At 34.5% G+C, this 16,675-nt stretch overlaps 1 protein-coding gene across 7 annotated transcripts in view; it reads left to right on the top strand.

Annotated features, from left to right (window-relative positions):
- Positions 1-16,675, top strand: part of LOC140045447 (glutamate receptor ionotropic, delta-2-like) — an 83,717-nt gene that overhangs the window by 56,955 nt on the left and 10,087 nt on the right. For 6 of the 7 annotated variants that reach the window (XM_072090353.1, XM_072090356.1, XM_072090355.1 and 3 more), the window contains 10 exons: positions 8,605-8,862; positions 9,702-9,898; positions 10,250-10,309; positions 11,977-12,006; positions 13,721-13,765; positions 14,133-14,315; positions 14,933-15,091; positions 15,466-15,585; positions 15,741-15,845; positions 16,298-16,489. In XM_072090353.1, the coding sequence (XP_071946454.1) occupies positions 8,605-8,862; positions 9,702-9,898; positions 10,250-10,309; positions 11,977-12,006; positions 13,721-13,765; positions 14,133-14,315; positions 14,933-15,091; positions 15,466-15,585; positions 15,741-15,845; positions 16,298-16,489 (1,349 nt within the window). The remainder of the gene's footprint in view (positions 1-8,604; positions 8,863-9,701; positions 9,899-10,249; positions 10,310-11,976; positions 12,007-13,720; positions 13,766-14,132; positions 14,316-14,932; positions 15,092-15,465; positions 15,586-15,740; positions 15,846-16,297; positions 16,490-16,675) is intronic. The other variant, XM_072090351.1, reaches the window with a different exon arrangement.

Genomic DNA, 16,675 nt, shown 5'->3' with positions numbered 1-16,675 from the left:
TGACAACTCAATTTGTAAGTTGTAGATTAAATCGATTAGATCGTAACTTATTACGATAACAATGCAACATAGATTGATTGAATAATAACATATCTTGTTATTTTTTTCTAATCTATCAGATTAGTATGGCTGAATTCAATCCTGGTATTTATCTTTTAGATTGTCTCTTTTCCAACTTTAGTTTTCATTCAAGTGACTGGTATAAATCTCGTTACAAAGAGTAAAGAGACTGTTCGCATAATCCATAACTTTGTTATGTAATTTGAACTCGAACCAAGAGTATCTTTATCTTTTACTCTTCGCAAACTTTTAAAACAATTACACATACTCATCAACTCTATAAAAAAGAAATGTATGCTTGGTTGTGACTTTGGGCAATTCATGCAGCTAAACTTTAAGTTCATTAGCTTGGCCACCGCTACATGTTGCCGTAGATCCCGAACGATAAAGGCAGAAAAGCCGTCAGAAGCGATCAAACCCCCGTAGCTACAAATTAGAGCGCATAGCTAAAATCTAGGTTATAAAAACACTACTTATCCTGATTAGATGTCGGTAACTAATCGTCATATCATTTATTCTTTTAATTTTGTGATATTATCCTAGTCATTACTGCTTTCATTTCATTTAATAACATGCATCTTTTCAACAATCAATCTTTCCATCTGTTTGTCCCGGATGTCGTGTTTATCGATGCTAAATACTAGAAACGTCCGATTACAACAATAATTAGAATACAGTATTTATATTCATAAAGACTTTTTGACTTTTTTGGACAAATAAAATAAACTATGAAAAAAGTGTATTTTGTGTATGAATGCTACCACAGTTAACTAGTACAGCATAAATTCGTACTTGTTTTGAAATGTGGCTGCCGGATGTGTCTGTGAGATTGTAACGTATTCTTAATTTCCAACAATACATTTTTTTAAATCGTTTTCTCATAAAATGAAATATCAGTGGTATTATTGTTGTTAGATAAATTAATTGAAATAAATTAACATAATAGTATTTGTAATGTTTTCGTAAACATTAATATTCATTGTCATGTCCAATCAGACAAGAATGTTTCTAAATGTTACTTTATCTATTTTAAGCTAGCAAATTACTTTATAATTTAATTAATATTACACTGTACCAAATTGTGCAAAGCGCAGCTAATTATTTTCTTAAAGTTCATAAAAAGATTCTATTCTCGTGTAATATTATATAGTAATCAATCAATAGTCTTCATCGTATGTGTTATTTTATATAAAACAAGATGATTAATATTGTCATAATTATTTTTAAAGTAGTACCTACGTAATTTAAGTTGTTTGCTATCAGTGGATGACACATTTACGGTTCGTTACCTTCAGAAGAAAATGATGATGATGATCAAAGTATGAGTAATCGGTAGTGAGTTGTGCAGGTTGGAAGAGATTTGAAAAGATACTCACTTTACGTTCTCATACTTATTAATGTAAGAATATGAAAATAAACAATACTTAACCAGCTGTGTAGTTAGCTGTTGAAACGTACTAAGCACCTGACATTTGTATAGTCACACATGTGACATTTGTATAGTCACACATGTGACATTTGTATAGTCACACATGTGACATTTGTATAGTCACACATGTGACATTTGTATAGTCAGACACCGAGGAGAAAATGTTTTCATCAACATTTGGACAAGACAAATTACCTTAAAAATAATACAATTATAACAATAGAAAATATAGGCAGGACTAAATGACAATCAGAATGGTTTCGATTTCATGAATGGAGGATGAAATGGCAGGCCTAGCGCTCTGTCTACACTATCATAAAAGTTACAGATTTGCCCAAATATGGTAGTTATACATTATGACATCATCATGTCCATATATGGGCACATCACAAAGTGTAGACAGAGCTTTAAATGTTGCAAATGTTGCGGTGAATGCAATAATTGATGTGTGATCTTGCGTCTTGTTTTTTAAATACGGTAGGACAACTTGTATTTTCCCGAAACATAAACTCATACATGTGATCACATGAGCCTCTAGATTTTAACAATTCCGCACCGTCATTTATTTGTCTTAATTTGAATGACATTCTGGAAATAACACTCTGGATACCACTGAGAGCGGCTAGACAAATGCCATGAGAAAAAAAATTATGACGATCTATACTATACTAACATCGATACTTTTATCTAATTTTTAAAATCAAAATAATCGTTGTATATGAACATTAAAATATATACACTTATTGGTTTCTTAATTAAGACGCGATTTTATTCCCTTATTAAAAAAACAAATTACAAATCTTGTAACAGAATATGTTTCTTAAGAAAACTGTATAGCAATTAACGTATACATTTTATCAAAACAATCTTAAGCTCTACTTCTGTCTACACTATCAAACATTATGATTAATGATTATGCCATATCACTACCATATTTGGGCACATGACATTTTTTTTGGTCAAAAGTTTGATAGTATAGACAGAGTTTAAAGCGAAGCGTTTAGCAATTTTTAGCAAGTTTTTTTAATTATGTTGTGTGCATGTGTTTAATGTGTCCAGTTTGTTGTCAAAATGTATACTCTTAAACTCTATGGAGAATATTCATACGCGTCGTTTATTGACACCAGTGTGTCTGAAATCATTTAAATCTTGTCACCACAGATCGTACAATTTGCCATTAAATAAGAAAGAGAGGAATGTGTTAAATGTACAATTATGGACTTGAAGACATTTAGGAAGTTTGCTTAATACTTAGTCTTAATGTGTTGGTCAGTAATCATACTTAACAGATGTAATTAAATTAAATCCAAAGAAAAACTAGTGTAAAAAAAATGACAATGCATCAGTGGCTGGATCTCAATGGATATACAAATACGCAAAAGGATTTATTAATTCTGCGATTGAAGGCAATTATGGTGGTTGTATTGGAGGTTGGTTTAACATTAGATTTCATCGTACAATTTGTTCAAGCCATAGCCCTTTTCTCAGTCTCATCAATCTGTGACGTTAAGCCTAATATTTTGTTTTTATAGAACGATAGTTAACTATTACACGAACTGAACAATATCAATATTTACTTATCACTAGTACTAAAAGATACTTTCTAAAGAGTATGATGCTGAATATAACTTATGCAAAAAGATAAAGTAAAACAGCCATATAGAGTTTTTGGAATCCGCAGCCCTTTTCTCATAAATGTTGAGCCTAATATTGTGTGTAGGGCACTATAGTTATGAACTAAACAATATTTATTTATTATTAGTCCTGATTGATTACTTTCAAAATGAGTATGATGCAACTAGAAAGTGTGTTATTACGGTATTGTTAATGGTCCATTTTTAGTCAGGTGCAAACGCGACTTTAACAGCTCACTATGTCGGTCGGTTGGTTGGTTGGTCAGTTGGTCGGTCGGTAAACACTGACTCAAATTTGCGACTGCAGCCATGTATATCGCCTTGTTCAGCGTTCAACATGGTTGTTTGTTTTGTTTGAACATTTGTTTTTTAAGCTGTGTATTGGCCGCAATAATGCGAATTAGTTTAATCTTTAGACGATTAACTTGATCTCAATTACTGTAGCATATTATAAGTTAATTCTATTCAAAACACAATTATAACAGAACTGGAACAATATGTTATATCTCATTATAAAACAATACAAGTCATAATAAGTGGCTTAACGAGTTCCAGTGGTCATATTATCATATAAAACTAATGGTAGTGGTCAAATTATAATATTTCCGAAGTAATTTACTTGTAACGTTAGCGAAACGAGGTTGAATTTTTCTAAAAGTTATTGCGATATAATTATTGTCGATGTAATGTGCGTTAATACCTTCACTGTGAAATCCATAATAGACAAAAAATGTCATAAATTATATTATATAAAGATTCTATTACCAGAGAAAATCCAATTGCAATATAATGTTTTTTTGTAAACTGACGCGAATGGTGTAAGCCAATTTTAAATCAATATTGTATAGGCCTACATTTTAGATTCAAAATTGTCAAGCGATTTCAACTTCATGCTGCTATGTATGTCGCTCTTCCTTGTATGAGGGAGAGAAAAGAAAAGGACGTTTTACCATACGATTTAACATGATGTTCTTCCGTATTTTGTTTATATTTACTTGCGTAATATTCAGTTGTCTTTATATAATAACAAATGTGAAATAGTATTTAAAATAAGGAACAGAATCTTCGAAATGTAAGTGAAAAGGAATCTCCAAATGATCAGACTCAAACTTATTTATTTAACGTATAAGCCTATAATATTGGAAGAGGGGAACACTGTAAAGCTCTGTCTACACTATAAAACTTTTATGTGACAAAAAAAAAATGTGATGTGCCCATATACGGACATAATGATGTCATATCACTACCATATTTAGACATATCACTACCATATTATTTGGGTTTCATTCAACTTTGTTGTCACACTAGTTTGATAGTGTACACAGAACTTGTTAAAACATATTAAACACGTGATCAGTTAAGATACATTCGTACGAGTTCAAGAGGATGATTTCTTAACTATTTAGCCCTCCGGTTAATTCAGGTGTGTATGTATGTACAGTAGGCCTAGAAGTGTTAACGGAAGACATACCAACTCTAGTTCTCCGTCTTTTGCAATACTATTCACCTATCTCATACCTTTCTTTTTGATGTAAATATTACTAGTGAAGTTATCTCAGCTGTTCTGTCCAATTTACTCAACCAACTGCAAAGTGTCACAGATTCAATTTACCGCATAGCCCTACACAACCATACGGGCAAAGCAAGTCCCGTAACGGTAATAATATAGGGATATCACATCGTTAGGAAATGGTGACTTATACTATGATAAGTTATGTATGAAAGATGAGTCTCTTATCGGGCACGTGACTTTTGTCTATGGGACGAAATTGGTATCATGTGACGACCCTTCCGTTATTATACCAGTGGAAACATGCTTTCTATTTATGCGATATTATATTGGTAGTTGGTAGTATATAGCTTATGGTCAAAGCGTGTTGCCACCATGAAATGTTACCAAACAGCGAACTGTCGTATTTTTTTTTACTATGAATAAAAAAGCTTAGTGTCTTAATATAAGTCCTTTCAAATAATAAATTATCTTATTTGAAAATTACACACAAAAACGGATGCATTTTTACATTAAAAATACAAATGCATTTCAAGTCATTAGTTGCACTCTGATGAGACATTAGACTCGATAGCAAATTACGTTTCCCACCAACAAAATTAAATCAGTTGATTTATGAATATTCTATGAATAAGTTTATCTTATCAAGTTCAGTTTTTATTTTTTTTTTCCCATAAAAAAAAAATAATTGAGTGGAACATCATTTCAAGTTCATGCACTAATGGTGTTTAATATAACATTTGTGTAAAAAAAATATTTACGAAGACAGAAAAAAGGTAATACGTCGATAATATGTCTTCTCTCTACTAACGAAATTGTACTAAATAAGAATTGTCGAATAATCAAACCATAAACAACTTTCGACTACAGTTCTACATATCAACTTTGATATTTAGTTACAATTTAATAGAATTCCAAATGGGGATCAATAGCATTCCAAATGGGGTTTAATAGAATTTAATAAATATTATTTGATAATCCTAGGCTGAATGTGACATTTTGTAATTTTTATTTCAAAGAATGTAGTTCAACGAGAATGGAAGGTGAATTTTGTATTGACATATTTAGCAACATGAAATAATACTTTATGTGGAAAATTTATTATATTGCAAACAGATGTTGACATAAATAAATTCACATTTCTCAAATCATAATTGCCTTTTGCCCTTTTGGCAAAATGTAATGGAATTTGAATTTATTGTCTATTGCGTCAATTTTGGTATTAGGTATTTCTAAGATGCCTTTTATGTTTCCTTCACTGCAATGTAAACAATTTTTAAATGTACAAATATCTTTCGTAGACCATAATTGTAAATTGCTGGAAGTATAAGATAAAATAGTTTAGATACTCAACGTTTTATCAAAGATTGACGAAAGGGGTTATTGAAACATGACAGCCGCATCTTGTGCGGTGTTGTCAAAAGTTGGGTATAAATGCACTGATATAGAATTTGTAGAAATTGTTACCAACCTTGGACAATGTCTACCGTTATATTATGAAAAAAGAAAACAATCTATATATTTTGTCAGGTTATTGTACCCGTTTCCCAGTGCTTTTTCCACATACTATCTATCTATTTCCGAAGTATCATAGGAATATTTGTTTTATCATACAGAATCATGTTTGGTGCAGTATCATGTAAGGTTAGGTTAAATATTAGGTTACTCCAGATACTTGTGAAACACATGTGATATATTACCAAATTGTTCTATGATACTTCGGAAATAGATGCAGTACCGAGAATCGGCTGGTTATTGGATAATTGATAAAAATTTTCATTGGATCCGGATTACATGAGTTTTGGCGTTCCATACTTTATCTCTTCTCTGACGTGCCGTACTTTATTAACAAAATAGTGTGCTGTCCATCTCTTTAATTACTAACATCATGGGCCGCTGTAATGTTACGAACTTTAACTTGGGATGACACGAAACTAATAAGGGCTGTCCGTTCAATTTAAAGTGAGCTGCAAGCAATGTGAGAAAGTTCGAACTGTGTTAAAGATAATAGACGGCGGCAAATTGAAGTTAGTTCTACAGATTGTTGATTTGATAACACGGTAGAGAACCCTTATTAAGGGGACACTTTGGGGACCCAACAAAGTATCCTCTTTAAGTCCAATTTACACAGACAAGCGGTAACGGTACGCGTAGCTTGTCCTTAAGCCGATTTTCCACTAGGCGAATTTGTTCGCGCGAATCGAAAGCGCCAGCTTGTACGCATGTGTATTCATGTTTACATCTTCCACATCCTTCTCTACGCATGCGTATTAGCTGACGCCTTCGATTCGCGCGAACAAATTCGCCTAGTGGAAAATCGGCTTTACGTAGAACCTGATTCTATACTCTGAGCGGAAACCACCCGTCCGTCTCCAGCTGTGTGTAAATGGTCATAAGAAATAACATAGATTATATTATTACCGTTACCACTCGTCTGTGTAAATTGGCCTTTATTAGAAGCTAGTTGGTCGTGTGTTAAAACATGTATGGCAATTGTTATTAAGTTTCCTATTAACAAGGGTGTCCCCTTGAATAGTGATGATGTTCCAAAGGAGATGTTCTACTATGTTAGGCATTTCTTTATAGGTGTTTTTTTTTTCAATATTTAATATATTTATATTTTTAATCTTTAGTTTTAATTTACACCAAGAAAAGGAGGCACAATGGCGCTGATGTACTCTTGTGTATCTCATCAGAGTAATGGGAATTCATTCCTATAAAAGGACTCTTCGTGTTCTTGATCGTTTTATTTTTAAATTATCCAGGCCTACTACTTTTTTCCGGCCACAAAAAATCCCTAAAAACAAGCTCGGTCCCACGTAAAGTGACCAGCCGTGACGTAACATAATACATCGTATGCATCACTTACAACATGTTATGTCCGGTATTGAACCCCTAGTGCGTGTGTCAATGAATGGTCATGACACAGCTTACTATAGGAATTGATCTTAGCAGTTGGCCCTCCAAGACAGTACAAATACCTATGGTCAGTATAATTATTATCCCGACCAAATCTCAATCATCGTAATGTGTACAACGATCCTGTCTTCTTGTCACTAATTACATGAATTTTTGGTATGTTTCTTAATTCTGCGCTCTATAATTTGATGTTTCTTCATCTAATTTCTGGTCCGTTTTTAGTAGGCATTTTATTAGAAAAGGTTAATGTTGTCATATTGAGATAAATTTTAAAATATTAACATGAATATTAATAAAAGTTGTGTGTTTCAAGGTTTATCGCAAATAGCTTGATTTCGCAAGGAACGCACAATGCACAATGCATGATGGGAAGGTTTGGATGAAAACGTCACGACACTTACGTACAAATCGCGTACGTGCGCGTCATGGCGTTTGCTCCAAAACCATTCCCATCATGCGTCGCGCACGCTATTTGCGATATAAACCTTATCAATTTCATTATCGAGAGAAAGGAACGCTTAACATTGGCTTTGAATAGTTCACTGTAACTTCATATTATACCAACGTATGCTAATGAACGATAACATGTCTGAATTTAACGTCAATTTAAATCACTTTTAAACTGGGACGCTAAAATGAATCAAGACGCAGAATATTTACATCGAAAGTAACGCGTTGAATAAATCAAGTGTCGACGCGTCTGTACCTAGGGAAATCTCAAACGCCCTGCTACTCGACCGATTATATGGTTTTAAGTATCTGTACGTGAGATGAGTTCGAGAAATAGCCGTATCGTTCTCAATCCGCTCCCTTTAATTCTGACCTTTAACAAATCTTAATTACATTCTGAACTACTTAATGTTAAAGATGAATGTAAACTTGTTGAATCTTTGTATTACTTTCCTTTCAAATAAAGTACTTAAGTTTGGTTCCCACTAGGACGCGACGTATGGCCAATCACAAGCGTCCTTGCGTTGCGTCCTAGTGGGAACCAACCTTTAGCTACCAACTTCTCTAAAATGCTCTGTCAAATTTCATCTTCTTCTCCACAGTTTGTTCATGGATAGAAGAAAACATAACGGCGCTGGTGTCGTCTGCAACGTGTGAAACAAATCTAGCCATCCAATCAATAGCTGAAGAATACAACATTCCGCATTTTGCCGTACCTAAAGATAAATGTCCAAAAGAAAAAAATAACAGTTTTACGGTCAGCATCCGGCCGTCGTTTGAACATCAAAACGTAATGCTATTTGAAATTATTAAACGTTTGGAATGGATCAAAGTATGCATATTTTACGACAGTGATATTGGTAAGAATTGTCTCTACATACTCCACTACTTCGTGATAAATTATTTTATTTGTTTGTTATGGAACAGTTCAGAACAGAACAGTCACTTCATTTAGTCATTCGTTCATTCGTTCATTTATTCATTCTTTCATTTACTCAATAGAATCTTTTTTTTAGAAATCATTCCACATACGATGAATTTTTATGTTATTATTTATATTGAATGTGTTTCATATTAAGAAAATAAGGTTTTCACAATTATTCATTTTTAATCATCTTACCGTATGTTGGTCGGACTTTCATGAGTTATTGTGATGACGTCACAACCATGGTTAATAATCTGTATGCAGCGAGAAAACAATTTATCATTAGAAATACTGTTAAAATGAAACATTCGTGCCTAAAATTCAGATTAAATAGAAAATTGTATTACCAAAATTCAGAATAAATATTAACTCGCCCTATGCTTCCTAAATTTAATCTCGTTAAGGCCAACTTATTTATTCACGAGACTAGTGTATACAGCACAACTCGTTCAATCAACTTTGATTGTTTTTACACAAGTTTGTGATATTAAAAAGTTGTGATATTGGGCCTAGAGAAAAACATTGTACCCGTACACTAGGACAGCCCCATGACACATGACACCCACACGTAACGGCTATGAGCGCTAATGGCTAAACCCAGGGACCCCTGGGCAATGCCAAAAGGAAAAACAGGCCTTACAAAATGGGCTATAAACGTCTGAGGGTCATTTAGGCTTCCTAATAAACCAGGGGCCTCTGCCACAACCCCCGCAATCACAATGATGTGATTATCAATAATGGTCGTATTATAATTATTTACTTTTTTAACTTTAGCTTTTAGGAATGTAGAAGACATGTTACAAGAAGCGTCGAACAAAAATTATTATCTGGAAGTAGTTTTGTTTCGTTTGGAAAAGAACAAGACCGGTGAACTCGATACGGTGTCATCTTTAGACCTGGCTAACAAGTCGTCCATAAAGAAGATGATTGTATTTTGTAACACTATGAATAGTTTAAAATTATTACAAAGGGTGAGTCTTAGGACCTATTTAAAATTCGATGTGTTATATTGTTTACGAAAGTCCTCGATTTCATCCACAGATTGTGGTATGTTAGAAAGTAGACATGCCCTACTGTACAATGGTGGTCGACTTGACAAATGCCGCTTTTTAAAATTTCATTTAATAGATAAATAACAGCGGAATTTAAAATATCATTTAATAAGAATAATCCAAACGTTATAATCGTTTACTGTTTTCAACAAAAGTCTATGTCGTTTATAGGATAAAAAGGATATGGGAGTTATTACAAGATATTTAGTTTATCTTAATTCGTTAACAGTTCGACAAATTAAAATCAAACTGTTATTTTTTTTTATACAGGCAGCTAATCATGGCATGGCCAACGGCAACGGCAATTACAAGTGGATTGTAACAACGCAGGTATGATATTTTCCACGTTTATCATCCCCCCACCCAGTTTTAACGAAGCTGCCTAAAATATAAACAATATATGATATTTTAATTAGGCATTTTCAGTTAATTTTCAAAAAACACAAATAACTTTGTATATTCAAGTTTTTAGATATTATAAATTTTATGATTTAAATACATTTAAAATGCTTTGCTTCGCCACGTTGTGTATAATAATATTTTTAAACCGCCATTTTATTGTGTTCATCGCATAAACATGTTTTAAGCGTCCTGGTACTTTATATAATATATCATACGGTATATCCAATCGCTCCTTAATAATGAAACGGTGACTATCCTAACATCTTATAACGTTTTTATATATAATACTTAAAGTATACGTTAATTGAGTAAAGCACTTTGTAAGATTCACCTAAGCCAAGCTATTATGAATATATCACTTAGCTATCGACATTATTAATAAAATAACCGGGGAGAGTACCTAGCTTACCGCTATAGATTATTACCTAGGAGTAATACCATCATATTTACGGTTATACAACATCCTTTAAGTGTAACGAGAACCGGTTGAATTACATGAGTATGTTTTATCATGGATTTCTACCTACAATTGATTACCCAGTGTTCCAGTTCCCGATGGACAGAACACTTGTTCATTTAAAATTGCCAAGTTAATTACGATTATTAACGCTATACGTCTAATAATCAATCTAACTTAGTTGAGACTTAACTTAAGAAAGGTGTTTAACTGCCCTTTTCGATTTGTTCTCAGAAACAAGCTAAATGTTCACCTCGTAAATTATTATAATAATCAACAAAATCATCACTCTAGCTATGATAAAATCAGGGAAGAGTGAATCACTCTAGCCATGATAGGCTATAGGATAGCGTTACTCATTCGTAAGGTGACATTAATAAACGCCTAAGTCGAGTTTAAGAGACCTTCGCGATCTAACCGTTAAATGAAATGGCTATTGTAAACTCTTACGCTAATCCAACATCGACTTTACGATAATGAATTTTCATAATAAGTATCTAGACACTTTGAATAATAATACATGGGTGTTTTGTGTTTTTGCACGCTTATTCTGTATCAAATATTTTATTATGTTGTATTCAATTATGTATGATGAACGTACTACAATATGCCTATACTTTACTAAAGCTCTGTCTACACTATAACACTTCATGTGACAACAAAATGTGATGTGCCCATATACGGGCATAATGATGCCATATCACTACCATATTTGGGCACATCACACTTTTTTGTCAAACTAGTTTGATAGTGTAGACAGTGCAGAACAATCCTTTATCAATGTCTTGTCGAGTCACGGCACGCGTGCATTACTCGATACTAGATCTCAAATATGAGGTGGTGCCCTCGCGAATGTTACATTCGCAAAATACACGCCAATGCAACGGATTGTCTTATTACTAACTGTAGGCCTATTTTACTGCGATCGCATGGTTTTTACTTTTGCACAAAATACAATTATTGTTATTCAGGCACACAAATCATCAAAGGGCAGCTTCGTTTTCCTCTTGGGTAAACTAACGTTAATTAAATAATTACAGTTTACATATTTTGATGATTAAAGCAAGCTCCGCATTTTATTGTTTAACGTCACAGTTTAACATAACACATTATCTTTACTTTCTATTCTCACGCACAGATGAGTCGGGATGAGGTGCGCCCTCTAACGGTTGGTTTGTCACCTACTGTTTCTTTAACTACTTATGTTTTTATTTTGTTATTATTGTATTCATTTCGCTAAAAACATTATAGTAACTTGGTATTCTCTGTTAGGTTCTTGGTGACGGAGCTATATTTCTATACCTTGTTTTTCCTATTTGTTCATCCCGTAACCGTGAAAGATGTTAACATTCTTTTCTTCCACCAGATATTCGTATAATTTTCCAAGTGGTTTTAATACTCACTGTTTTGTTTCTTTTGTGTCACAAACCGCATGACATGAACCTAAAGACTGCTTGTTTAAATACCATTTAATCACGCCCTCTAGTGCTGCACTTCATATCAGTACATCAATAACATTAATATAATGTTAATAACTTTGTTTTTTTTTAATTAGTTGCACCCAAATTCGACTGCTTTAGAACAATAATTGGATCACAGTGTTTGATATTAAACGTAGTTTTAATAAACTGGCCGCCATGTTTCCTTGCCATGCAAAAACACAATATTCTTTACATAGACCTAATGCTTTTTTTTGTAATGTGTTTGCCAATGCAATAGAAGCTATTTCATAGTATGTGCTCATGCTGTAGGCCTACTTGGTCAGAAGTACAGTACTGCTTTACTCTTATATATTACGAATGGGACCATCCTACCACTTCCAATTTCATTGCACACGTTTCACACCACACCCATTACCCTAGTCTGCGTTGACTTAACATTAGTTAAAGGATAAATATTTTGGCACATATGGCGTTTCATACGTGTACTATTTGAGCTTGTAAACAAACATCGAAAAGCCTCGAATTAACTATAGACTTGGGGGGGGGGGGGGGAAGTCTACCATTCTCCTTTATTCCTTGAAGTTGCGAAGCGAGCATGCGTAGTTGTGAAACTATGAAATGGCTTCTATTGGTTATTGTTTATTTAACGGAAATACTATGGCGCGCGCGTAGACCTAATTATGCTCGTCTATGAGTACATTAACCATACAGAATGTAAAACATGTAAATGTGATAGTGTTGTTTGTGATCTCCCTCTTGTGTATATGTATGGATAGTCAGGTTAATGGTTAGTACTATTAATGCGCTTGCGCAAACGTGACTATACATGATAATGACGTAATAACTTGTATTGCTACATGATGTAGGAACGATGCACAACTGATGCAGCATGACATGCGAATGAACGGCAGTTTTTAAAATGTGCATTTAGCACTCTGATGAAATAATGGGTGCTGTACAGTAGCACGCAAGCTGCACGTGCGTGGTAACCAGTGTACGCCACGCTACTTTCTTTGCGCAAACAGCAATCGTGTAACGCAGCAATGAGTTCCTCCATTTGTGTAACAATCGTTGCTTCATGTAGCAACAACTGTGACGTATCGGCAAGAACGTGACGTCACGTATATTGTCGCGTTTCCACGTATCAATACTTGTTTTTCACGTTTGTTAATAATTAATCACGTTTTAAAACAGTTGTTATCCAAAAATATTCGTAGATTTTAAACTTTTGACATAATTTCAGTGTCAAATATTTGAAAGAAAGACTTAAATTATAATTAACCTTAAAACATACACTAATTGTTGCAGTTATTGTCATTAAACGCAATTCAGTATATCGTGTACGTGTATCTAGGTTGGTGGTTAAATAGTGTATCTTTACTATTACTTTACTATCTTTACAATAGTTTGAAAATAAAAAGAAATATAAATTTCTTTTAGGAGTACCCGAAAGGAGAAGTAGCACCCACTGAGAGTTATGATGAGGTAAGTTATCAAGAAAACATTTATACGGTAGTTGTAAATTAAGATCATTTTTCAGCGTGCGCGCATGATAACATTTGACTCGTCAATTGCGTATATTGGTGATTTTCGTTTAGTTTTGTTGGCTTAAGACCAACTCAGACAACGTCATACGACGAGGCCCGACGAAACGTCTTTACTTGTCGGTGCTGTCTGAGTTGAATCCCGACGAGACGAGTCGTCTTGAGGTAGCGTCGTTTTTATGTCGTCGGGAGAACTTTAAACATGTTTTCTCCCGACGAGACGCGGTCTGGGTTGGCCTTTAACAACCAAAAGAATGTGCAAATTGTGTATTAGATCGTTAGATATTCATTATTTTGTTATAATTTAGACAGGAGATGAGTTAAACTTCTTTAACTATTCGGACACGGGGATTATGACGTTGTTACGACACGAGATGCTGATCAAGACTGAACCGAAAGAGTTCGTGGAAGCCTGGAGAAGCCTGCATCCACACCTCCACCACGATACCAATCAGACGGTCATCACGCCAAGCCCTCTTGGAGATATCCAGGTGCGTAGACGAAAATAATTGGTCAAATATTTGCTCTACTCTGACGTAATTATACTCTATACATTGGATACATTTGCACACACAAAAATAGTGGGTCTCGGCGTTCATCGGACCAGGGAAGCTCAAGAGGTTGTCTGTGGCTGCGACACTATCATTTCCTGGCCTCCTAAACTTCTTGACTGATTCGATTGGTCAATTGGCTCCCTCAATATTGTTTAGTTAACAGACACCACACCGCGGAGAATATGTACATAGTACAGTACCGTTGGTGTTTGTCGCAGCCAGACATAAGATCAAAGGGCTGTTACAATAACTTTCATATCTCTGTGATCAAATTGATTTTAGTTAATCTATTTTAGTCATCACAAAGCACACGTACTTGCACATTATTCGTCAACATCATACCATAGGTTCATCGCAAATAGCTTGATTTCGAGAAGAACGTCATTGCACAATGCATGGTGGGAAGGGTTTGGGAGCAAACGTCACGACGCGTACGTACAAACAACAAATCACGTACGTACGCGTCGTGACGTTTGCCCTAAATCCTTCCCACCATGCGTCGCGCACGCTATTTGCGATAAACCTGATTTGTTAATAAACAATTGTATATGTAGGTAACGGCTGCGTATTTGTACGATGCAGTCCGATTTGTAGCAACCGCCATGGATCGTCAAGTCAATGAAAGTTGGGACAACCCAATGAAAAATAAATGTTTACGAAGAAAAAAGGACATATGGGAGACAGGTTCGAAGATAATGAGTACTGTCCGATCGGTATGTAATCATCTTATTCATTAGTTTATGTTCTAACCGTCTTAAACTATCTATTCAAATCAAGAAACGCTGATTTACGAAAAACGTACCAATGCGTTATACAAAGCGTTTCTAACGCTGCTTCTGCAGTCGTAACCAAAATGAATTTTGAAAACCATATTTTAACAACGTATTAGGTATGTACATATGACTTCAGAACAATCGCGAGATTTACGATATCGCGCCGCGCGCGCTCGCCGTACAGCCGTCGCCGTAAATTGCTGTGACGTCACCAGTCTTTTAATGTTATCTAACATCCACTATAGTTATTGCAGATAATATAGGCCTATATCATGTGATCTAACAAAGTATTGATTATCTATATTTTGATAAAGATGAAACCGGTACCAGGTCTCACGGGATTGATTAATCTCTCAAAATCTGATGAAAACAATTATGTTGCCATGGAAATCCTAACAATTCAACGAACATCAAATATTTTGTCGTCGGCAAAGGTAATTGAGGTCTTTGAATGATTCTTAACCGTGTACTATAATACCCCTTTCACACCAAAACACCAGGGTGTCAACTCCGGAGCGTCTCCGGAGTTTTTCTTTTGGTGTGCAAGTAAGTCATTTTAAAAATCATCCGTAATGATGTTTTTCTACAGGTTGGGACTTGGGATCCAGTCAACGGAGTCAATCTAACAGCACGACTTTTTGTTTTCAAGAATTCGTTTCCACCTAATAAGACGCTACGAATTGTTACAATTGAGGTAGGTCAAAAGGTCACGTTGCAAACATACAAAGGCTCGAATAAAACGTTTACAGACGGAACAACTAGTGCCCGCGTGTCGTCAAGAAACGAGCTGAACGTGACATTTTTTTTTCACGACGTACGTCATCATTCTTCACGTGACGTGTACATATTCTATAACTAGCTGTTATGCGCGTGGCGCGTCGTAAAAATGAAAGGCCGCTATATTAGGAAAAGTTGACGTATCCTATGCCTGCAAGAAGAGCGCGAATTTTGAACTGATGTTAAACCACGAGAAACCAAAATATTGTAATAACTCTTTTAAAAGAATAGCAAGCTATTAATATAAATTATCTAAACATCAATTTTTATAGTCTGTTGGTATGTGCTTTTTTAGATATAGGTTTATAATAATTTCTTCCTTTTCTTTACTTGTTTATTATTTATCTTTATATTATCTTATCTATTTAGGAAGCACCGTTTGTTGTAAAAGAGGACACAGTCGATGGGCCCAGACATACCGGTTTTTGTATCGAGTTGATAAAGAAAATTGCAGAAGATTTGGACTTCAAATATCAAATATATGATGTGCCAGACAAACAATATGGTGTCAAGGAAGGTGATGGGACCTGGAATGGACTCATTGGAGAGGTTTACTATGACGTAAGAGGCTGTCTTGGTTCAGTATTTTATGTAACTGCACCACGTATATTTAGTTCTGAAAAGTCCCTGGGTTTCTCGACGTTTCATTCAATATGCTTTGATCGTCCTCAGGAGTGAGAATTGGAATGAAATGTCATTTCTTAATTGCATACATAACATTTTTGAAGAGTTTGTGAAGGCACAAAA

The sequence above is a fragment of the Antedon mediterranea genome, chromosome 3, assembly GCF_964355755.1.
Source record: "Antedon mediterranea chromosome 3, ecAntMedi1.1, whole genome shotgun sequence".
NCBI classification, from domain to species: domain Eukaryota; kingdom Metazoa; phylum Echinodermata; class Crinoidea; order Comatulida; family Antedonidae; genus Antedon; species Antedon mediterranea.
This window is presented reverse-complemented; position numbering and strand designations above follow the sequence as displayed.